This window comes from Trachypithecus francoisi, unplaced genomic scaffold (assembly GCF_009764315.1).
Source record: "Trachypithecus francoisi isolate TF-2019V2 unplaced genomic scaffold, Tfra_2.0 Lachesis_group12, whole genome shotgun sequence".
Taxonomy (NCBI): Eukaryota; Metazoa; Chordata; class Mammalia; order Primates; family Cercopithecidae; genus Trachypithecus; species Trachypithecus francoisi.
This window is the reverse complement of record NW_022681457.1, coordinates 53,695,450-53,720,309: the sequence shown is the minus strand read 5'-3', so window position 1 is coordinate 53,720,309 and position 24,860 is coordinate 53,695,450. Positions and strand designations below refer to the sequence as shown.

Below are 24,860 nucleotides of genomic sequence, written 5' to 3'. Positions count from 1 at the left end.
ACTCTTATCTATTCTCACCATTCTGTATCTTTCAAATGGAGCATTTAGGCGACTAATCACTATTAATTATACCACCATACATTATAATGCCTGTCATTGCAAGGCTTGAACACGTTGTAATCCGGACACATTGTAATTTGGACAGTTGCTTTCTTCAGCAACAGGCTGGTAGCTTTGAGCCTGATCAGTCAAGACATAGGCCTGGCATTGGGCCAGGGCCAGTCTGAAAATCAGATTAGCATTTTCCTTTTCCAGCTCACATGTCTCTTATAGCAACTATTCCCTATCTTGATACATTAACTCATAAGCAGTAAGCAAACACCATTCACTCCAGGAGATCCCTTCAGCATCTCCTTTGCCTACTGGAATCTTCTGCAGCACTTCACGCACAGTCTATGGTTTAAATTGCACTAATTCAGATTCTCAATTCTCACAAAGGCCAGTTTCCCTGGACCATTCAATCGCCAAAGAGGAGAACTGGGGGTATTGGAGGTAGAGAAAATGAGGGTCCTGACAAACTCAGTCAAGAAAACTGACAAACTGCATCTGCTGCCAGAGGGGTGCTGAGGGCAGTCACGCCGCAGGGGCAGCGCTCCTTGTGGTTATCTATAGGAACATCTGAAGCCTGTTGCATGAAGAAAGCAATTATATGTACCTGTGATAAATCAAGCAGCTGACCAACCATTACCTCTCCCTCCCTATTGATTCTACCTAATAAATACTAAGGCCTGTGGAAACTCAGGGCTGCCTTCTGCTCACTACAAGCGAGAAGCCCCCGGCCCCTTCTTTTTTTTTTTTTTTTTTCTGAGACTGAATCTCGCTCTATCACCCAGGCTGGAGTGCAGTGGTGTGATCTCGGTTCACTGCGAGCTCCGCCTCCCGCGTTCACGCCGTTCTCCTGCCTCAGCCTCCTGAGTAGCTGGAACTACAGGCGTCCATCACCATCCCGGTTAAATTTTTTTTTTTTTTGTATTTTCAGTAGAGACGAGGTTTCACCATGTTAGCCAGGATGGTTTCGATCTCCTGACCTCATGATCCGCCCGCCTTGGCCTCCCAAAGTGCTGGGATTACAGACGTGAGCCACCGCGCCCCGCCTAACCCCTTCTTTTAAAACAAATATTTTGTCTTTGTCTTCATTTCTGTGTTTGTTCCCCTTTATTCAATCCTGTAGGAACTGACAGCAACATTGGGGAGTTCCCACCCATGGGTATGGGAATTCCTCGAGTTTCCAGCCCTGTCCTTGCTGCCAAAAAGCAGCACAGTTTGGTTTTCGAATCCTGTTTGTGACATCAAAAATATTCTGTGTGGGAAACGTTCAAGGGGAGAAGAAAAGACACACACACAATACCTTTAAGAGTAAATAAGCTTTATGCCACGTAAATGGAAATGCAGATATAATTAGCAAATAATATAATAAGCAAATCAATGTAATAACTGGATTGATATAATAAGCATGTTGATATAATAAGCAAATTGCAATGGGAAGAGGAGAAAGGAAAAGAGATACATATACTGGTGTATATGTATGTGGAATCTCTGACCTCAAGAGGCACCAAACTGATGCCAGTAGAATTGCTCCTGTATAGGGTGTCTGACGGCCCCTGTTGAGGGGTCTCATCCAGTTGGGTGGCACAGGGAGCAGAACCCACTTACCTGGACCATTCGATCGCCAAAGAGGAGAACTGGGGGTATTGGAGGCAGAGAATTTTAAAATTCTCTCACTAGACTATGGAAGATTCACCAGACTATGGAGGATTCACTCACCAGACTATGGAGGATTCACTCACCAGATTATGGAGGATTCACCACCAGATCAGGAAGCAACAGCTTGGGCTCCAGAGTCAGTCACTCCTTCCTGCACAGATGAGGAGGGTCACATGAAGCTTCCGCACAGTCTAGTACCCTAGCTGTTTTGTAACAAGTTGTTTGGCATAAGGCCCAGTCACGAGGACCATTTGTGACTGGGGTCAAGGAATACAAAACTGTCAACTTGTTTTTGCGATTGTCTATTGTTTTTCAACAACTAATATATAGAAACAAATTGAAATAGAGATTTCTCTGAAACAGCGCTGAACAAATGCCTCAAGAAGCTCACACAACCTGTTTGAGAACTTGGTGGCCATTGAATGTGTCCACGTTCAATTAAGTTCAAATTTAATATTTAACTTTTCCTCCACAAATTACCCCATCTTGATGAATCAGCTCTGTCTAGGCATAGGGCAAGGTGAACCCCTTGGGCAGTTACACAACTTCCGCCTTCTGGGTTTAAGCAATTCTGCCTCCGGAGTAGCTGGGCCTACAGGTGTGCAACACCACACCTAGCTAATTATTTGTATTTTTAGTAGAAATGGGTTTTCACCATATTGGCCAGGCCGGTCTTGAACACCTGGCCTCAAGTGATCCACCCACCTTGGCCTCCCAAAATGTTGAGTTTACAGGCACTTGCCAGCGAACCTGGCCCTAAATGATTTCTTTCTATCTTCTATAATAGTTTGAAATTACTTAAAGGTCGTTTCAAATTGAAAAAATAAAAAGAATTTGGATAAAAATAAAATGTAGCCGGGCGCGGTGGCTCAAGCCTGTAATCCCAGCACTTTGGGAGGCCGAGACGGGCGGATCACAACGTCAGGAGATCGAGACCATCCTGGCTAACACAGTGAAACCCCGTCTCTACTAAAAATACAAAAAAACTAGCCGGGCGAGGTGGCGGCGCCTGTAGTCCCAGCTACTCGGGAGGCTGAGGCAGGAGAATGGTGTGAACCCGGGAGGCGGAGCTTGCAGTGAGCTGAGATCTGGCCACTGCACTCCAGCCTGGGTGACAGAGCAAGACTCCGTCTCAAAAAAATAAATAAATAAATAAATAAATAAATAAATAAATAAAATGTAAAGAGTTTTAAAAAATTACAAGAGATTACAAAATATATATGGAAATCTGGAGTAGTCAAAAACGACAAATTTGATTTATTTATAAGATTTATTAAAATTAGTTTTAGTATTGATAATACACTATTACCAAAGTAAAAGTTGATTTTTTTCTTGAATCAAAATTTTATGTATTATTAATATGACAGCAAAATACTTCTGTTCACCTTTTGAATACATTCAAAAAGAGAGAGAGTAAAAAAAAGATGGAATTTTCCCATGCTCTGGGTTGGGCCTGGCTCAGCTCAGAGAGGAAGCCCTGCCTGAAAAAGGCTGCAGCTAAGGCTGTGACTTTTTTTCTTCATTCAGCCCTGATCACGTTTTCTGTCACTCAGGGCCTGAGGGGGCGGGGACCTTAAGCATTATCCAATCAGAAACGCTAGGCTGAAAACCGTCCAATCAGGCACGCAGCTGGAGCTAACAGGACTTCTTCCTTGTTTGGCTGCGGCCTTTGTCTCTCGCTGCAGCCTGAGCTGTAGGTCTGGTCTTCGCTATCCTGTGTCCTGTGCTCCTAGAGGTCCAACATCTGTGGCCCTGTGACCTGCAGATCTTGGGAGAGCCACAGCTAAGACGCCGGGAACCCCTGGAAGCCTAGAAATGGTGAGAGTGCTGGTCCAATATCCCGAGTGAGCGGGAGGGGCTGATGGGAACCGGTGAGAAGTGGCTGTGGCAGAACTCAGGCCTCCCCTCAGTCAGCTCCACAATCTGTGCCACAAGTTCTCCTTGCCCAGCTCGGCCTCAGTCCCCTTCAGCCATAAGATGGAGGCTGCGTTGACAGCCGGCCCGGGTGTCCTGTCTCTTCCCTGCGCAGTGACTGCCCTGGCGGAAACCCTCTCACGGCAGCTCTGCATCCACAGCGCCGCGTCTCCCAGATTGTGCGGGGAGCGAGCACAGGAGGGTCTTCGGGGGAGAATCCTGACTCAGGTTGTGGGTTCATGAATGGGAAGAGCTTTGGTCCGTGGGGTTCACAGTTTCTGTTTTCTGTTATTAAAAATGTATGGAGGCCGAGCGCGGTGGCTCAAGCCTGTAATCCCGGCACTTTGGGAGGCCAAGACGGGCGGATCACGAGGTCAGGAGATCGAGACCATCCTGGCTAATATGGTGAAACCCTGTCTCTACTAAAAAATACAAAAAAACTAGCCGGGCAAGGTGGCGGGCGCCTGTAGTCCCAGCTACTCGGGAGGCTGAGGCAGGAGAATGGCGTAGACCCGGGAGGCGGAGCTTGCAGTGAGCTGAGATCCGGCCACTGCACTCCAGCCTGGGCGACAGAGCAAGACTCCGTCTCAAAAAAAGAAAAAGAAAAAAAAATGTATGGAGAAGGGTGGCCAGGTGCGATGCCTCATGCCTGTAATCCTAAGGAGGCCGAGGCGGGCAGATCACGAGGTCAGGAGGTGGAGACCATCCTGGCTAACATGGTGAAACCCTGTCTCTACTAAAACACAAAAATTAGCCAGACATAGTGGCGGGCGCTTTTAGTCCCAGCTACTTAGGAGGCTGAGGCAGGAGAATCGCTTGAACCCGGGAGGCGAAAGTTGCAGTGCGCCAAGATCGTGCCACTGCACTCCAGCCTGGCAACAGAGCGAGACCCCGTCTCAAAAAAAAAAAAAAAAAAAAAAAATTATGGGGCCGGGCGAGTTGGCTCAAGCCTGTAATCCCAGCACTTTGGGAGGCCAAGACGGGTGGAGTCACTGGTCTTCGCTAGCCTGTGTCCTGTGCTCTTGATCACTTGAGGTCAGGAGTTCAAGATAAGCCTGGCCAAAATGGGGAAACCCCATCTCTACTAAAAATACATAAATTAGCTGGGTGTGATGGTGAATGTCCATAGCCACAGCTATTCCAAAGGCAGAGGTGAGAGAATCGCTTGAATCCGGAAGGCGTAGGTTGCAGTGAGCTGAGATCGCGCCACTTCACTCCAGCCTGGGCGACGGAGCAAGACTCTGTCTAGAAAAAAGTAAATTATAGGAGTCACTGCAAAGAAAAGTAAATAATTTAATCAAAGAATGATTGAAGAATCATGGAGCACCCAGCTATAGTTTGTAGTTTGTGGTCCATGGGAGGGGCTTGAAGGAAAGACATTTGTAAAATCAATGATGAAGAAAATCAAATTCAACAATTGGTTAGGTAATACTACCTAGCTTCCTTTTTTTTTTGAGACGGAGTCTCGCTCTGTCACCCAGGCTGGAGTGCAGTGGTACGATCTCAGCTCACTGCAACCTCCTCCTCCCGGTTCACCCCATTCTCCTGCCTCAGCCTCCGGGTTCACCCCATTCTCCTGCCTCAGCCCCCGGGTTCACCCCATTCTCCTGCTCAGCCTCCCGAGTTCTCACTATTCTCCTGCCTCAGACTCCCGAGTAGCTGGGACTACAGGCGCCCATCACCAAGCCCGGCTAATTTTTTTGTGTTTTTAGTAGAGACGGGGTTTCGAAGTGTTAGCCAGGATTGTCTCGGTCTCCTGACCTCGTGATCCGCCTGCCTCGACCTCCCAAAGTGCTGGGATTACAGGCGTGAGCCACCGCTCCCGGCAGCTTCTTAGTTTGTACAATCAAGGTGGAAATATCCTGGTTATGCAATCAGAGCTTAATTGGCAGTTTATAGTTGTTTAAGCCTGCAATTTGTTTCCCCAAATGTAGTAATTTATTAACAAATCCACTTGAGTTTACATTTGTTTTACAAGTAGGAATCAGAAGACTAGAGCCTTCTCAGTCTAATTGCCTGCCGCTTAATTATTTTCACAACCCACAAGGGACTGATTTTCCCTGGCGTTTTTCACATTTGTCCCCAGCAGGGCCTCAAGTGTACCCCATGTTCCTCAATCATTTTTTAAAGCATTGCACAGCCCTATTGAAGAGATATGTTTTCTGTTTGTAAATATTTCCCATGAGAAGAAAGCAAAGAATAATCCCCTGACACTGTATTTAAAAAAATATCTGTGCCTCTTTTCTTTTATTTTTCCAGAGAACTTACCAGAATGTTTTTAGATTACGATTACCCTCTGGAAACATTATCGGGTGATGTGTCCTCTGCCAACCTTCAGTTTTATTCTGGGCCTGGGTTTTAGTACTTTCTGGGGATAAACCAGATACCCACCATGGCTATGTCTGCTAGAGTGGCTAGTGACTATTAGTTCTTGGGTCATTTTCTCCCATAGGACCACCTGAAGTATAGAGTGTAGCCTCTTAAGGGAGGAGGTGGCAGCCTTGGGGCTGAAAGACATCTCCTGGTGTACTTTTTTTTTTTTTTTTTGAAAAGCTAGCCCTTGAGACATGAAGGTTGTCTTCACCCAATCTAACTTCCATTTCTTGGAGACACACTGCTGGTCAGCCAATCAGATGCTGGTATTAAGGGGAAAACATAATTTCTGCCCCCTGGATGCTCTTGGAGGGGGTGAAAGAAAAATAGTAAAAAGTTTGTGAAAAGCACTTCAAAAGACAAAAGAAAATGACTCCAGTGAGATGGCATAAAAACTTACAAAGTAAAATGCACTTGGGGCACTCACTGGGGCATAGAGCAGTGTCTCCTGGGAGAATGGTTATTGAGCATGTGAACAGGATGGGGTGGGTGATTGGATCTCTACCTTGAAAAGATTTGTTCACTTATTTTGACCTCAGGTGTTTTTGTTGTTGTTGATTCTGCTTTCTTTTTCTTTCTTTCTTTTTTTTTTTTTGAAACAATCTCTCACTGCTGCACAGGCTGGAATGCAGTGGCTTGATCTCGACACACTGCAACCTCTGCTTCCTGGGTTCAAGTGATTCTCATGCCTCAGCCTCCCGAGTAGCTAGGACTACAAGTGTGCACCACTGTATTTGGCTAGTTTTTATGTTTTTAGTAGAGATGGACCAGGCTGGTCCCAAGCTTTTAGTCTTTTTTTTTTTTTTGAGGTGGAGTTTTGCTCTTGTTGCCCAGGCTGGAGTGCAATAGAGTGATCTTGGCTCACTGCAACCTCTGCCTCTGAGGTTCAAGCGATTCTCCTGCCTCAGCCTTGGCATGTGCCACCACGCCCGCCTAATTTTTGTATTTTCAGTAGAGATGGAGTTTCTCCATGTTGGTCAGGCTGATGTCGAACTTTCGAACTCAGGTGATCCGCCAGTAGGCCTCCCAAAGTGTTGGATTGCAGCTAAACCCCACGCCCCGCTCAAACTTTTAATCTTTTTTTTTTTTTTTTTTTTTTTTTTTTTTTTGAAGGAGTCTCGCTCTGTCGCCCACGCTGGATCGCAGTGGCCGGATCTCAGCTCACTACAAGTGCCTCCCGGGTACGCCATTCTCCTGCCTCAGCCTCCCGAGTAGCTGGGACTACAGGCCCCGCCACTCGCCCGCTAGTTTTTGTATTTTTAGTAGCTTTTCATCTGTTACCAGGTGATCTCGATCTCCGACCTCGTGATCCGCCCGTCTCGGCCTTCCAAAATGCTGGGATTACAGGCTTGAGCCACCGCGCCCGCCAAACTTTTAATCTTAATTGATCTGCCTGCCTTCCTTCCCAAGTGCTGGCGTTAAGTGAGCCACGGCGCCCACCTGCATCCCTTTTTTAACTGTAATCTGCATTTTATTAGTAGGGCTGAAAGGTAAGAAAATATTTACAAAGAAAATAAAAGAGATGAGTTTCAAAAAATTAATATTTAATCATATATTCCATTTGTTAATAACTCTCATTTACATTTTTCTTTCCAAGAGTGAGTTTAGGAATTTTCTCAGGTGTGTTTTTTATGTCTTAGTGATTTCAAACAGAATTCTAAGCCTTAGCTTTATAATGGTAGCTATCACAGAAAAAAATAGGGAAAATCTCTCTTCCATTTTGGCTGTAGACAATGAATATATTTTCATAGGAAAATGTGGTAGATAATTGGTGAGTTATACAGATTCATCAAAACATCAGTTCCTCTTTTTGCAGGGTAAATTTGTGACAGTGAATATCTCCATTCTATATCCTGTTGTCTTGATTTCTGAGTTTAATGCTAAATTGTATGTGATGAAACATGGTAACTTCTAGAAGTGTTCCCATATGACTAATTTTTTACTACATTATTTTTTAACAAATAATGAAATAATACATATATTGTCTGAAAGAAGTAGATCTATTTGTTCTTCTTGTGGAGGCATAAAATGCAAGCACCTTAGCCAGGTGCAGTGGCTCATGCCTATAATTCCAGCACTTTGTGAGGCCAATGCTGGTTGATTACTTGAGGTCAGGAGTTCGATACCAGCCTGCCCAAGATAGTGAAACCCTGTCTCTGCTAAAAATACAAAAATTAGTTGGGTGTGGTGGAGCATGCCTGTAGTCCCAGCTCTTTGGGAGACCGAGGCAGAAGAATAGGTTGAACCCAGGAGGTGGGGGTTGCAGTGAGCCGAGATCCAGCCACTACATTCCAACCTGGGTGACAGAGCGAGATTCCATCTCAAAAAATAATAATAATAATAAATAAGAATGTAAGCACCTTAAAATTTCTTTTTCTTATGTAAACACTCTAAGTAATTTCACTGGATTTTTCAAACACTTAGTTTTGAAAACCAAGTGAATAACTCTGACATGGAAATTAAAACTTGAACCTAGTGACTCCAAGCTAAGGCTAATATTAAGCCTGCAACAGGAAGTTATTAAAGTCCCAGTTACTTCTTTCTGAGGAGCCACCCATGCAGATGTCCCAGCCTGCTCACCCAGCTATAGAAGAAGTCTTTATCCCGAGAGAAGCTACAGAGCCCTAGAAAGCTGGGGTCCCACAGGCAGATACAGTTAAGGTTAAGATGAAAGGAAACTGGGAAGGTCTTAATGATGGTGAAGTTGTTATTGTTTTGAGACCATTTCTAAACTTTGTAAAATAAAAACATTAGATTTATGTTAAAAAAAAAAAAAAGAATTCCAAAAAAATATTGCAACAGGAGGAAACACCAAATAACTATAAGATCTTTATGGCTTGCAAAGATGTAGGCATAAAAGAGCTTTCTTTCCCAGAAAGGAACAAACAAGGCTAGAAACAAGGTGGGAGGGGAATGGCAAATGGAGGGTTGAAAAGCAGATTTTAGATTAGAGGATGCCTCACCCTGTAATCAGCATGTTCTTAGGGGGGACATAACATGGTTTTGTGTGTTGACTCAGACTGAGGATAGCTCAAAGTTCAAGAGCTTGAGGGAGGGAGATACTCTTTTTTTTTTTTTTTTTTTTTTTTTTTTTTTTTTTTTTTGAGGAGGAGTCTCGCTCTGTCGCCCGGACTGGAGTGCAGTGGCGGATCTCAGCTCACTGCAAGCTCCGCCTCCTGGGTTTTTTACGCCATTCTCCTGCCTCAGCCTCCCTAGTAGCTGGGACTACAGGCGCCTGCCACCTCGCCCGGCTAGTTTTTGTATTTTTAGTAGAGACGGGGTTTCACCGTGTTAGCCAGGATGGTCTCGATCTCCTGACCTCGTGATCCGTCCGTCTCGGCCTCCCAAAGTGCTGGGATTACAGGCTTGAGCCACCGCGCCCGGCCGGAGATACTCTTAAGTAAAGTTTAATTTAAAAATATTTAATTTTAAGCCAGGTTGGTGGCTCACGCCTGCAATCTCAGCACTTTGAGAGGCCGAGGCAGGCAGATCATCTGACGACAGAAGTTTGAGACCAGCCTGGTCAACATGGTGAAACCCTGTATCTATTAAAAGTACAAAAATTATTGGGAGGCTGAGGCGGGGAGTTCGAGACCAGCCTGGCCAACATGGAGAAGCCCCATCTCTACTAACAACAACAACAAAAAATTAGCCAAGCATGGTGGTGCATTCCTGTAATCCCAGGTACTCAGGAGACTGAGGCAGGAGAATTGTTTGAACCTTGGAGGTGGAGGCTGCAGTGACCTGAGATTGCACCATTGCACTCCAGCCTGGGCAACAAGAGCCAAACTCTGTCTCAGAAAAAACACAGAAAACAAAAAGCTGGTTATGGTTTTGGTCTCCTGTAATCCTAGCTAGTCTGGAGGCTGAGGCAGTAGAATTACTAGTACCGGGGAGGTGGAGATTGCAGTAAGCCGAGATCACACCACTGCACTCCAGCCTGGGAGGCAGAATGAGACTCCATTATTTAAAAAAAAAAAAAAAAAAAAAAAGGGTATGTTTTATTTCAACCACTGAAGACAAATTCAGCTGATTTTTTTTAATGACAGACAGGAGAAACGGCCGGGCACGGTGGCTCACACCTGTAATCCCAGCACTTTGGGAGGCTGAGACGAGTGGATCACGAAGTCAGGAGATTGAGACCATCCTGGCTAACATGGTGAAACACTGTCTCTACTAAAAAATACAAAAAAAAAAAAAAAAAAAAAAAAAAAAATTAGCCGGGCATGGTGGTGGGTGCGTGTAGCCAGCCTGGGCAACAGAGTGAGACTCTGTCTCAAAAATAGATAAATAAATAATCATCTAGGTGTCTTTGAGGCATTTGAGGATGTCCAGAGCAGAATTGTGTTAGGCTGACAAGTGTGGCTAATTCTGCTTCTGTCTCAGTGTAAGAGAAATGAGTCTTGTGTTTGTTCATCTCCTCATACAAGCAGTGTCTTTGGTTGGTATCCAGATGAGAGTTTCTCCAGTTTCCTGGTACTTGGATGATAAACAAGGAGGAGATCTGGAGACCCAAACAGATAAACTAGTTGTTTCCATTTCTTATGGCCATTATAAAAATGCATGAAGCAGGCCGGGCGCGGTGGCTCAAGCCTGTAATCCCAGCACTTTGGGAGGCCGAGATGGGCGGATCATGAGGTCAGGAGATCGAGACCATCCTGGCTAATACGGTGAAACCCCGTCTCTACTAAAAAATACAAAAAACTAGCCGGGCGACGAGGCGGGCGCCTGTAGTCCCAGCTAGTCGGGAGCCTGAGACAGGAGAATGGCGTAAACCCGGGAGGCGGAGCTTGCAGTGAGCTGAGAGCCGGCCACTGCACTCCAGCCTGGGCGGCAGAGCAAGACTCCGTCTCAAAAAAAAAAAAAAAAAAAAATACATGAAGCAGTCATGGTTCCTACAATCCAGAAATTTTTAGTCTAGACTAGCAACTGGATAAATAGTTGAATTATGCATCATACGATTGGTATAATATATAGATATGTCCACAACCTTGAGCTTTATTTCGGCCACTTTATATTGGTGTGACTTCTGATGTCTGCACCTAAAGGGATATTTATAAATGGAAGAATTGTTATATATACATATATATTTTAAGATGGAGTCACTGTCCCCCAGGCTGGAGTAAAATGGCATGATCTCAGTGCACTACGCCCTCTGCCACCCTGGTTCAAGCAATTGTCCTGCCTCAGCCTCCTAAGTAGCTGGGATTATGGGTGTCTGCCACAACACATGGCTGATTTTTGTATTTTTGGTACAGAGAGGGTTTCACCATATTGGTCAGGCTTGTCTCAAACTCTTGACCTCATGATCCACCCACCTCAGCCTCCCAAAGTGCCGGGGGTTACATGCGTGTGCCACCATGCCTGGCTGTATAATTTCTGTTCCTTTTACCTTGCTAAGTGTACATATTTATTTTCTAATAAGATTACTGTAGAGAGACGGGGCACAGTGGCTCACACCTGTAATCCCAACAGTTTGGGAGGCTGAGGCAGGTGGATCACAAGGTCAGAAGTTCAATACCAGCCTCCCAATATGGTGAAACCCTGTCTCTACTAATAATGCAAAAATAGGCGGGCATGGTGGTGTACACCTCTAGTTCCAGTTACTAGGGAGTCTCAGGCAGAAGAATCAATTGAACCCTGGAAGCAGAGGTTGCAGTGAGCTGAAATCATGCCACTGCACTCCAGCCTGGGTGACAAAGTGAGACTCCGTTTCAAAAAAAAAAAAAAAAAATGCCCTAGAAAACCTTCAGGGATTTGCTTACATTGCATATTAATATATAGTATAAAGTTGATAGGGCAGTAGTTAGAAAAGATTAAAATTACAGAAACTCTGGGATTTAAGATCTGATTCACCCTTTTTGGAGGCCTTATTTAGGTCTGACCCTACCCTGGACTCTTGTCTCACAGAACTGATGAGAAGAGATCAGAGTTTTGGCTGTGAATCCTGCTGCCTTTTTAGAGCTGGTGTTCACAAGTTCCTGAAACCCAAAAGCAGAAAAACGGGAACAATGAAGTGTGTATTGTAGGGTCTTAGTTTTTAAATGTTCTATTGAAACCAGTGCTTGCAGAGCATTCTATTTCACAACTTGTTTCTTTTCCTGCAGATCCAGCAGTTGCTCTGCAAGTCACAAAAATGTAAATATGAACAATAACATTTACACTAAACTATATTAAACTCTTTATTTCTATATCTCTTTCATCTGACTATATTTAGCTTTTTTTTTTTTTTTTTTGAGATGGAGTCTCGCCCTGTCACCCAGCCTGGAATGCAGTGGCACGATCTGGGCTCACTGCAAGCTCTGCCTCCTGGGTTCACGTCATTCTCCTGCGTTAGCCTCCCAAGTAGCTGGGACTACAGGCGCCCGCCACCACGCCCGGCTAATTTTGTTTTTGTATTTTTAGTAGAGATGGGGTTTCACCATGTTAGCCAGGATGGTCTCAATCTCCTGACCTCGTGATCCGCCTGCCTCGGCCTCCCAAAGTGCTGGGATTACAGGCGTGAGGCACCATGTCTGGCCTATATTTAGCTTTAATTATTTTAAAAAAATTTTAAAAATTGATAACAGAGAAACAGAAGAAGAAATAAAAATGCTGGGCCCTTTATCTAAATCCTGGACATTATTAAACCCTTAATACTAGCTCCTAGGGTGTTATGAGAATTTAACCACATAATGCATTGTGCCCAGCGCAGTGCTCTGCATGACACTGTTGAGCACATATTACCTGCTTAATAAACATTGCATTAGTACATGGGTACATGTTTTTTAAATACAGGCTTATTTAGACCTTGCTGCCTCTGTTTCCTCTATAAACTTTAAAAGCCAGCAAAGAATATAAATCTTTAGGATGGAGATGGGTTGTCCTTGTTTGTACCAGAAGTATTTGGTTACGACAAGAGTGCTAAGGGTAAGGGACTCTGTGTTGTGCCTGCTTCTCTAACTGATGCTAATAATGAGCCCAGGGAGAGCAACATCAGCATTGACAGGGAACTCGTTTCAAACAACCATTCCTGGGCCCTTTTCAAGACTCCAGAATTATATTACATAAAGTGGGGCCAAAATTACCAAGTGACTTATAAGCTCATTAAAGCTTGAGAGGCAATGCTTAGCTTAGAGGTGATCAGCCCAGGCTTCTCATTAGGATCACATGGCCAACTTGCAGAAATCTCTTGTGTCCTCCCCACAGCTTCTGTTTATTGTTCTGGGTGGAAGCATCCATGTTGCTTTAATGAAGGGCCTCATGTGGCTCTAATGGGAGGTCAGAATCAAGTATGAGGGTTTCAAAATACATTCATGAGAGTTAAGTTCCACCTTTGGACTAAAGGGTGGTCACAGGGCCTGTTCTGTTTGAATTTGGTAGGGACAGGTCACTGTGGTGCATATTTCCATTACTGTAGCAGAAATTACTGGTTTCTGTGGCAGGGGAGGGCACCTGAGGATGGAAAAGAGATACTTATATTTTTATTTTCATGGAGCAGCTCATTGTTTCTGAGTCTCTTTGTTTTAAAGGACAGAAATGGGTGGGCTTTTTCTGACAGGTGATGTCATGCTAGCAGGTAAACATGTGGTACTGACACGTTTAAAGGCATATTTTCAAGCTAGAGGTGTAATTTGTTCAGAGAATCTCATCTGAGAAAAAATTCCAGAGAAAAATGGGAAAAAAAAAAGGCTTTTCTTCAGGTAAACATGTCTCAGATGGAGAGCTGTGTCTGCTCTGCCTCCTGGACTGCCATGCATTTAGTAGTCACAAAACTTTACTTCTCTGCTTGTGTTTTTCCTCCATAATGAGTTTGGTTTAACTACTTGTTAAAATTCTTTTTTTTTTTTTTTTTTTGAGACGGAGTGTCGCTGTGTCGCCCAGGCTGGAGTGCAGTGGCGCGATCTCGGCTCACTGCAAGCTCCGCCTCCCGGGTTCCCGCCATTCTCCCGCCTCAGCCTCCGAGTAGCTGAGACTACAGGCGCCCGCAACCGCGCCCGGCTAGTTTTTTGTATTTTTAGTAGAGGCGGGGTTTCACCGTGTTAGCCAGGAGGGTCTCGATCTCCTGACCTCGTGATCCGCCCGCCTCGGCCTCCCAAAGTGCTGCGATTACAGGCTTGAGCCACCGCGCCCGGCCTAAAATTCTTATGATAGTCAAGAGTCTCTGAAAAATATTTCTTTCCTATATCCCAGAGCCTTCTCTACATTCTCTACATCATAGCTTCTTATATGCCATGAAAATTTCTCAGCAGGAATTTATGACCCGCAATATTAAAAATGTTCCCTTTGCGGCTGTTGAACATGGAAAGAAGTGGATACTCAAGATTTCTATTGGGGAAAACTGTGGTCCTTAGTAAAGATGGTGTACATGTAATGTTTAGGCTCCATCTGTATGTTCCATTAGCTCTATGCAGAACAGGGTTAGGAAAATGCTTATTTAGGCTGAGCACGGTGGCTCACACCTGTAATCCTAGCACTTTGGGAGGCCAAGGCAGGTGGATCACCTGAGGTCAGGAGTTTGAGACCAGCCTGACCAACATGGTGAAACCCCATCTCTACTAAAAATACAAAAAAAAAAAAAAAAAAAATAGCCGGGCGTTGTGGTGTGTGCCTGGAATCTCAGCTACTTGAGAGGCTGAGGCAGGAGAATCAATTGAACCTGGGAGGCGGAGGTTGTGGAGAGCCAAGATTGTACCATTGCACTCCAGCCTGGGTGACAAGAGTGAAACTCCATCTCAAAAAAAAAAAAAAAAAAAAAAATGCTTATTTAAATGGGATGGCATTATGGCGTTTATTACCCAGAAATTCTGAAAAAAATTATTAGGAGATACCTGCTCTCTAGGGTGCTAAATGAAGCCTACTTAAAATTACTACTAAAAATTACAGAACATAGGAGTTATCTGTGTTTTGAAGTTTGCATAAATTCAGACTATAATTTACTTTTTTCGGGAGGAATATTTCAACAGTGATGCTGTGTTCGTCTGTGTGCATTAGCACAAAATAAAAATTTGTCCTAATGAAATTAATAATGATTCAATTGGTGAAATAGCTCTCTGATTTTTTTTCACTATAGAGTTAATTATTTTTCTCTGTATTATTAAGTATGTTTATGCAGCTGACATGCATAAACCATCACATTCAATCTGGTAACTATCCTTTTTTCTTATTTTTTTCTACATATTTTTCTTTGGAAAATGAAGACTCTTAACTGTTTGCAGGCTACAAAAAGTGGGAAAAATATTGGTGCTTCCACTTCCTGGATGTTTGACAACATGTCCTTCTTGGGCCCAAAACACTGGCATTACTGATGAGCTTGTTAGAAGTTCAAAAAATTGGCCGGGCGTGGTGGTCCACACCTATAATCCCAGCACTTTGGGAGGCCGAGGTGGGCGGATCACCTGAGGTCAGGAGTTTGAGACCAGCCTGACAAAAATGGAGAAACCCCATCTCTACTAAAAATACAAAAAAAGAAAAAAAAAATTAGCCAAGCATGGTAGCGCATTCCTGCAATCCCAGCTACTCAGGAAGTTGAGGCAAGAGAACTGCTTGAACCTGGGAGGTGGAGGTTGCGGTGAGCCAAGATTGCACCATTGCACTCCAGCCTGGGCAACAAGCATGAAACTCCATCTCAAAAAAATTAAAAATAAATAAATAAATCAGACTTCATTCCAGATCTTCTGGGGAAAAAAAAACCTGCATAAGAAGGTCTTCAGCTTTTTGTACATATTAAAATTTGAGAGATGCCTTCTAATTCAATATGCCTTTTCCATCTGAAAAATATTCAGAACTCATTCCATATGATGTAAATATAGCACTCAAAAATGTACATGTTCATGTTCATGCCTTTACTTTTATACTTTATTATCTAGAAAAATATCACATATGAACTGATGTTGTCTATCTTACGCAGCTGTTTTTTCTCAGAGTTAGAGAATACATTAGAGAATATTTCTGTGTTGAAAATTTATTGGTTGATGTTAGTCGGTCCTATAAGTCAGAACCAATTGTCTTTACTCTCTCATTTCACCTTAAGTCAAATTAAAAATTCCACCCATGGCCACTTGGTGAAAATGTGTGTGCGTGTGTGTTTTCCAGAGACCATTGCAATTTTGAGATGTAGCCATAGAATTCTCTCTGGAGGAGTGGCATTGCCTGGACACTGCACAGTAGAATTTATATAGGGATGTGAAGTTTCAGAACTACAGAAACTTGGTCTTCCTTTGTGAGTATAACTTTAATACATAATTCATAGTATACTCTAAAAGTTTTATTTCTCTTTTTTTGTGGAATGCTTTTTAGTATTTTCTTCTTTGCATAAAAGTTTCAGATGCCCTTTTTCCAGAAAATCTTCAGGATTCTTTCATTTAGAAGACCATTTCTTCAAGATGTTTCATCTTAATCCAAACTGTAAACATTCCTCAGCTGAGCGTATCCTTCACTCTAAACTAGTGGTAATTCCAAAAATTTACTGGCATAAAATATTGCTTCCCCCACTTGAAAATCTAATTGCCATCACCAATTATTGATTCAGGAGTACCAGGTAGTAAAATTCAGAAATCTAAAAAGTGAAAGTTTTCTTTTTGTTTTTTGTTTTTGTTTTTTTTTTTTTTTGAGGCGGAGTCTCGCTCTGTAGCCCAGGCTGGAGTGTAATGGCGCGATCTCCGCTCACTGCAAGCTCTGCCTCACGCATTCACGCCATTCTCCTGCCTCAGCCTTCCGAGTAGCTGGGACTACAGGTGCCCCCCACCACACCTGGCTAATTTTTTGTACTTTTAGTAGAGACGAGGTTTCGCCATATTAGCCAGGATGGTCTGAATCTCCTGATCTTGTGATCCGCCTGCCTGGGCCTCCCAAATTGCTGGGATTACAGGTGTGAGCCACCGTGCCGGGCCAAGTGAAAGTATTTTCTAAATATTTAGAACTTTCTATTATGAATTAGTATTTTGGTATTAATTTACTAGAATATTTTATCACATTCTCTCTGCTTAGCACATTACTAGCTTGTAATTGGAGAATATGAGCAAGATTCATGGTATTAATTTTTATTAAACAGATATTGTTGTCAAAGAAAAAAACCTTTCACTATGAAGAGACATGAGATGATTGCCAAATCCCCAGATAGGTGGAGTGAAAATGAATACAACAGGCTGGGTGCGGTGGCTCGCGCTCCTAATCCCAGCAGTTTGGGACTCCTAGGTGGATGGATTACAAGGTCAGTAGTTTGAAACCAGTCTAACCAACACGATGAAACCACGTCTCTACTAAAAATACAGTAATTAGCCAAGCGTAGTGTCATGCGCCTATAATCCCAGCTACACAGGAGGCTGATGCAGGAGAATCGCTTGAACCCAGAAGGCGGAGGTTGCAGTGAGCCGAGATTATGCCACTGTGCTGCATTATGGGCGACAGAGCAAGACTCCATCGAAAAAAAAAAAAAAAGAAGAAGAAAATGAATACAACAGACGACACAGATAAGAGGTCTCAAAGTCAAAGAGAAAGTCAGTCCTTCCCAAAGTGATTTGGAAAGCTGTGTTTCGAAGGAAATTGTTCGTGGGGAGCTGGGGTTTTTTGTTTGTTTGTTTAATTTGGTTCTCACAAAGGGGCATCTTCTGTCTTATGCTTTTAAATAAGGATTCTACTTTTCTTTCAGTGAGCTTCTTTCAGATTCACAGTGAGAGCCAAAGTCCTCTTCATGGCATGTAAGAAACTGCACAATTTGGCTGCTTCTACAATGTTTTCTGGAGACACAAATATCTGCATGATTTTGAGAAACTAACACTATTTTTTTAAGTTCTCTTTTTGTGTCAAGTCTGAAATGTGTGAGAGTAGTAGTTTCTGTTGCATTTTTTGAGTTCGTTTTTCTGCATAGTACATTCTGTTTTTATTAATATATAGTCTTGAAATATAGTTTGAAATTATAAGTATGATATCCTCCTGCTCTGTTCCTTTTCCTCATGATTGCTTTGACAATTCAAAGTTTATTTTAGTTTCATGTAAATTTTAGAATTGTATTTCCATTACTGTGAAAAAAACTGCAATTTTGATAGGAAGTTTATTGAATCTATAGATTACTTTGGATAATATGGTACTTTAATAATATTTATCATTTCAATCCATAGACAAAATACTTTAAAATTTACTTAGATCTTCTCTAATTTTTTAATTTTTTCTTTATTGTAAAGATTTTTTCCCTCCTTGGTTAATTTTTTCCTCAGAAATTTATGATTTAATGCTTTAGAAAATATGATTTTTGCTGGGCACAGTGGCTCATGCCACTGTGATCCAGGGAGGGAGATCCACAACTCCCTCCCCGGATCTCAAATCTCTCTTAGAGCTAGGCACTTATTTTGGAGATAGAGTCTGGTACATAACCCAGGCTGGTCTCAAAATTTTGGCCTGAAGCAGTTCTCCAAACTTTAATGTACCATGTAGCTGTCATTACAGGTGTGAGCCATAATCCCAGCACTTTGGGAGGCTGAGGCAGGCAGATCACGAGGTCAGGAGATCGAGACCATACTGGCTAACATGGTGAAACCCCGCCTCTACTAAAAATACAAAAAAATAGCTGAGCATGGTGGCATGCGCCTGTAGTCCCAGCTACTTGGGAGGCTGAGGCAGAGGAATCACTCGAACCTGGGAGGCAGAGGTTGCAGTGGGCCTAGATTGCACCACTGCACTCTAGTCTGGGGTCAGAGCTAGACTCCGTGTCAAAGAAAAAAAAAAAAAAGGAAAACTAATAATGGTAAAGTATGCCAGGATTGAATATCTTCCCAGTATTGTTTTCCCCAAGCCCATTTCTTCATAATTAACCATTTATTTCGTTGTCACTGGGGCAGTGAGCCGAGATAGTGTCATTGCATTCCAGCCTGGTGAGAGAGTGAGACTCAGTCTCAAAAAAAAAAGAAAAGAAGATTCTTTTCTTCCTCTATTTTATTAGATAGTTTAAGTGTATGAAACCATACATACACTTGTATGTTAATTTTATATTTTGCTAATTTACTGAGTGTATTTATTAGTTTAGACAGGTTTTAATGTACTGTTTATGGTTTTTTTAAATATAAGATTGTATGATCTACAGACAGCAGCATTTGAATTATTTTTCTTTAATTTCAATGGATTTTTTTTTATTTCTTTGACTAGTTCTTCTGCCACATACTTCCAGCACTAGATTAAAATAGAAGAATTGACAGTGGGCACAATGTAGTTTTGTATTGGTGTCTGAATTTGATGGAGCAAACACCTCTTCAAGTTTTCATATACTGATTTTACAAGGTAAAGATCTTCTTTTATTGGGCCCTTAGTGTGACTAGATCTTCTCTGGATTTGTAGTGAAGAGGGGTTGTAGTTTGGTCGCAAGGCTGGGTATGCACTAGGGCCCACCTTTAGTTGGCATGGTACAGGGACTTGGGTAGTTGTAATTCCCATTTTATTTTTGAACAGACTGCAAATTCTTCAGGACTTTGCTCCACAGAACACAAACTGGGGCATGTTTTTGCAGTCGGGTTTGCATATGGTGGGCCTTATATCAGGATGTGGATGAGTATGTTTTTCACTGAGTACCAGAAAGTATTTCCTCAGGTAACTGTTTGGGATTCTTTACAGGCAGAACTGACCATAAACTGTGGTTCAGGTAACTGAAACTGAGTCATTGAACTGCTTCAGGAACCACAGTAAAAGCCAAGGTCTGCAGGCCTGCCTACGTGGCTGTAAATGAGTGCCTTCCTCCGAGTCTCTGGAATGGCTGGACCTCTCCCAGACCGTGGCTGGGAGGAGTTTGGGATGATTAGAGAGTAAGTTCAGAATTCTCAGTGGGACCAAGTTGGGTGAACCCTATCCTGTTTGTAGCCAAGAACAGGGGTCCTGTAGTTTTTCACCTGTATGAGGGTCTGCCTTCTGAGTAGAACACCTCTCAATGTTAAGCTTTAATAGCATTTCACAACTCCCTCCCTGGATCTCAAATCTCTCTTAGAGCTAGGCACTTATTTGGAGATAGAGTCTGGTACATAACCTAGGCTGGTCTCAAAATTTTGGCCTGAAGCAGTTCTCCAACTTTAAAGTACCATGTAGCTGTCATTACAGGTGTGAGCCATAATGCCTGGTTCTGTCATAAAGGCATTTTTGTCAGGGATGGCTGGCAATTTTTTGCTGTAAGGGAATATAAAAACAGGGGACTTTTAATCTTTTCATCTTACTGATGGCACTCTCCCTATACATTTTTACTCTCTGTTTTCTTTTTTTATTTTTATTTTTATTTATTTATTTATTTACTTATTTTTGAGAGGGAGTCTTGCTCTGTCACCCAGGCTGGAGTGCAGTGGCGCAATCTCAGCTCACTGCAACCTCCGCCTCCTGGGTTCATGCTATTCTCCTGCCTCAGCCTCCCCAGTAGCTGGGATTATGGGTGCCCGCCACCATGCCTGGCTAATTTTTTTTATTTTTAGTAGAGATGGAGTTTCACCATGTTAGCCAGGATGGTCTGGATCTCCTGACCTCGTGATCTGCCCACCTCAGCCTCCCATAGTGCTGGGATTACAGGCGTGAGCCACCACGCCCAGACTTTACTCTCTATTTTCTATTTCAATTTTTTTTATTTTTTAAAATTTTATTTATTTATTTATTTATTTATTTATTTATTTATTTTTGAGATGGAGTCTTGCTCTGTCACCCAAGCTGGAGTGCAGTGATGCAATCTTGGCTCATTGTAACCTGTGCCTCCTGGGTTCAAGCGATTCTCCTACCTCACTCTCCTGAGTAGCTGGGACTACAGGTGCATGCCACTATGCCCAGCTAATTTTTTGCATTTTTAGTAGAGACAGGGTTTCAGCATGTTGGGCCAGCTGGTCTCAAACTCCTGACCTCATGATCTGCCCGCCTAGCCTTCCAAAGTGCTGGGATTACAAGCGTGAGCCACCGTGCCCAGCCTCATTTGTTTTTGAGATAGGGTCTTACTCTGTCAACAAGGCTGATTTGCACGGCTCACTGCTGCCTGAACCTCCCAAACTCAGATGGTCCTCCCATTTCAGCCTCTCAGGTGTCTGGGTTAAAAGTATGTGCCATCACACCCAACTAGCTTTTTTGTATTTTTTTCTGGAGACAGAGTTTTTTCATGTTGCCCAGTCTAGTCTTGAACTCTTGGGATCAAGTGATCAGCCTACCTTGGCCTTGCAAAGTCCTAAGATTACATTTCATTTTATTAAGTAGTTTAATTAATTCATATTTAAAATAATTGCTTAAAGGAATGAAGTTGTTATTACCAGTTATATTGTTATTGTTTTGTGTGTTTCTAGTAGTTATATTTTTCTCATTTCCTGTTTGACTTTCTTAATTTTCGTTTAATTTTGTACTGCCGTGCTTTGATTATATTTTATTTTCCCTTGCATACTTTCTTTCTTTTTTTTTTTTTTTTTTTTTTGAGATGGAGTCTTGCTCTGTCAACCGGGCTGGAGTGCAGTGGCTGGATCTCAGCTCACTGCAAGCTCCACCTCCTGGGTTTATGCCATTCTCCTGCTTCAGCCTCCCGAGTAGCTGGGACTACAGGCACCCGCCACCTCGCCCGGCTAGTTTTTTGTATTTTTTAGTGGAGACGGGGTTTCACCGTGTTAGCCAGGATGGTCTCGATCTCCTGACCTTGTGATCCACCTGTCTCAGCCTCCCAAAGTGCTGGGATTACAGGCTTGAGCCACCACACCCGGCCCCTTGCATACTTTCTGTACATCTTTGTAATCATCTTGAAAACTGGAGATTACATACATCTTAAAGTTAAAACATATATTTTAATCTCACAACAACTTCAAATGAATACAAAACTATGCCTCTATATTTTCCAGTTTGTTGATATTAAAATAATAACTATTATAGTAATAATTATTATTTATTATTATTTTGAGATGGAGCCTCCATTGCCTAGTCTGGAGTGCAGTGGCCTTATCTCAGGTAACTGCAAACTCTGCATCCCGGGTTCAAGCAATTTTCCTCAGTCCCCTGAATAGCTGGGATCGTAAGTGCCCACCACATGCCCAGCTAAATTTTTAAAAAATTTTTAGTAGAGACGGGGTTTCACCATGTTGGCCAGGCTGGTCTGGAACTTCTTGACCTCAAGTGATATGTCCATCTTAGCTTCCCAAAGTCCTGGGATTGCAGGCATGAGCCACCACACCCAGCCTGTGCCATCATTTTGATATAAAGAATTCTAGTTGGAGAGCTTTATATTTACATATGTTTTTATGACACTGTCCAGCATCATTTTATGCTTCAACATAATGGACACATTTTAACATTTCTGTATTTTTATACGTAGAGTCTCATTATGTTGCTCAGGCTGATCTCTAACTGTTCTCAAGTGATGTGGCTGCTTTTGGCTTCCTAAAGATGTATAATTATAGGTATGAGCCACTGTGCCTGAGCCTTGTATAGTATTTTTGTTTATTTATTTTTTACTTTTTTTTTTTTTTTTTGAGACAGAGTCTTGCTCTTGTAGCCCAGGCTGGAGTGCAGTGGCACAATCTTGGCTCACTGCAACCTTTGCCTCCCAGGTTCAAACGATTCTCTTGCCTCAACCTCTCTCCTGTGTAGTTGGGGTTACAGGTGCAGGCCACCAGGCCTAACTAATTTTGTTTTGTAGTTTTAGTAGACATGGGGTTTCACCATGTTGGCAGTACTTATCTCTACTAAAAATACAAAAAAATTAACTGGTCATGGTGGTGGGCACCTGTAATCTCAGCTACTCAGGAGGCTGAGGCAGGAGAATTGCTTGAACCCAGGAGGCAGAGGTTGCAGTGAGCCGAGGTCACACCACTGCACTCCAGCCTGGGCAACAAGAATGAAACTCTGACTCAAAAAAAGCAAAACAAGACAAAAACAAAAACTAATACCCAAATCCAAAAAAATGTTCCAACATTAGCCTTTGAAAACTGCCTGTGATTCATGCTGACTCACACACCTCCCTCCTCCTCAACCCACAGAGAATATGCAAGAACTATCCAGTCTTAGGACACATGGCCAGAACCAGACATGGTGACATGCTGGAGTTGGGCCTGATTCACAGACCTTGGAAACCATAAGAAGGAATGGTAGAATCTGGAACTGAGGAAGCCCCAGCAACTCCAGACTTCACAACCCTTTAACTGGACTGACTGGAAGACCAAAGGCAAAGTTGAGACATCTGGAGGGTAAAAACCACCCTTGAATATCAGAATCATTTGGAATTCCATGTCCACAGCCCTCTCAAAGCATGGATAGAGAAACTCAACAAAAATACACAAAAAGTTCAGGATACACCAGAGTTTCTCATTCAGGAGCTCATTTTATTCCTGGAGGATCATTGTGGGCAGGTGTAGGGGAATATCTTGAAATTGCATATGGCAGGTCTAATAGCAATAGACTATATTAAAGTAGATCTTATTTGTACATTAAGAAACTACATTGGGCTGCTTGGAGTTAGGGGCTGGATCTGACGTGAGGCCAGGAGAAGCCTCGGCAAAGGTCACATGACCTTCATGCTCCTTTTACTTCAAAACATGAACAAGGACTGTGCCCTTGCTTTCCATTCCTCAGGTGGGGACAGGAAGTGGAAACCCATGCAGACGCTAAAGATAGTTTGTTTTGCAGGCACGATAAGAAGAACTACAGAGGAAGAACCTACTGCAGATGTTTCCCAGGAGAAGCATCAGCAAAACTGAAAGGTAATGGGAGAATCTTGTGCCTCGGAGGGTCTTTCCCATGGATCCCTGCTTAGTTGCCTTTCACAGGTCCCCTGCTTTGCCCTCTGTCCTGACCCCAGGTGATCCACCTGCCTTGGCCTCCCAAAGTGCTGGAATTACAGGCATGAGCCACCGTTGTGCTAGGCATTTCATATAAATCCAGGGAATTATGGGACAGTTCGTAACCACCTGCCAGGGTGTTATGAGGATAAATTCACATTATGTTGTCTTTCCAGCACAGTGCTCTGTAGTGTGCTTCTGAGCACACAGCGCATGCTCCATAAACATCGCATTCATGCGTGTGCGCATGTTATTTTGCAAATGTAGACTTACTCAGACATGAGCTGCCTTCTCCAGCCTCTGTAAAGTTTAAAGAACCAGCAGAGAATGCCATGTTTTAGGATGGTGATTGGTGGTTTTTATTTTGGACCGAAAGCATTTGTGTTGTGAGAAGAGTATGGGTTTAAGGAACTGTGTGCTGTGGCGCTTTGTCCAGTTGAGTGCTGTTATAAGTGATCTAGGGCAAGTAGGGTCAGCATTAGCTGTGAATGAAGCCAATCCATGGACCCCTTTCAAACCTGCAGAATCGGCAGGGCATGGTGGTTCATGCCTGTGATCCCAGCACTTTGGGAAGCCGAGGTGGACAAATTACCTGAGGTCAGGAGTTCAAGACCAGCCTGGCCAATATCGTGAAACCCCATCTCTACTAAAAATACAAAAATTAGCCATCCGGGTGTGGAAGTGGATGCCTGTAATCCCAGCTACTCGGGATGCTGAGGCAGGAGAATCACTTGAAACCGGGAGACAGAAGTTGTAGTGATATTGAGCCACTGCACTCCAGGGTGACAGAGTAAGACGTCATCTAAAAAAAAACACACACAAAAACAACCCTGTAGAATCAAATTAGACTGAGACTTGAAATACCAAATTAGTTCTCTGCACGTTAAATTTGAGAGGCAATTCTAAGCTCAGTAGATCTCAGCTAATCACATTCTAGTTAGGATTAAATGGCCAGTTTGGCTATGTGCGGTGGCTCACGCCTATAATCCCAGCAGTTTGGGAGGCCGAGGCAGGTGGATCACAAGGTCAGGCATTCAAGACCAGCCTTTCCAAGAGTGAAACCCCATCTCTACTAAAAATACAAAAATTAGCCAGGTGTGGTGGTAGGCACCTGTAATCCCAGCTACTCGA

At 43.1% G+C, this 24,860-nt stretch overlaps 1 protein-coding gene, 1 long non-coding RNA gene and 2 pseudogenes across 3 annotated transcripts in view; 2 read left to right on the top strand and 2 right to left on the bottom strand.

The window, feature by feature from the left end:
- Positions 1–5,924, bottom strand: part of LOC117091330 (zinc finger protein 486-like) — a 39,292-nt gene extending 33,368 nt beyond the window's left edge. Inside the window, 1 exon segment of the mRNA XM_033223582.1 lies at positions 5,887–5,924. Coding sequence (XP_033079473.1) covers positions 5,887–5,924 — 38 coding nt within the window.
- LOC117093725 overlaps positions 1–24,860 on the bottom strand; it is a 433,995-nt pseudogene that overhangs the window by 117,652 nt on the left and 291,483 nt on the right. The gene's annotated exons all lie outside the window — the stretch shown is intronic.
- LOC117091327 overlaps positions 3,682–24,860 on the top strand; it is a 49,254-nt pseudogene continuing 28,075 nt past the window's right edge.
- On the top strand, positions 16,778–23,056 carry LOC117093759. The gene is made up of 3 exons (XR_004441222.1): positions 16,778–17,182; positions 19,111–19,242; positions 22,932–23,056. It is a non-coding gene; the product is annotated as an uncharacterized LOC117093759 (long non-coding RNA).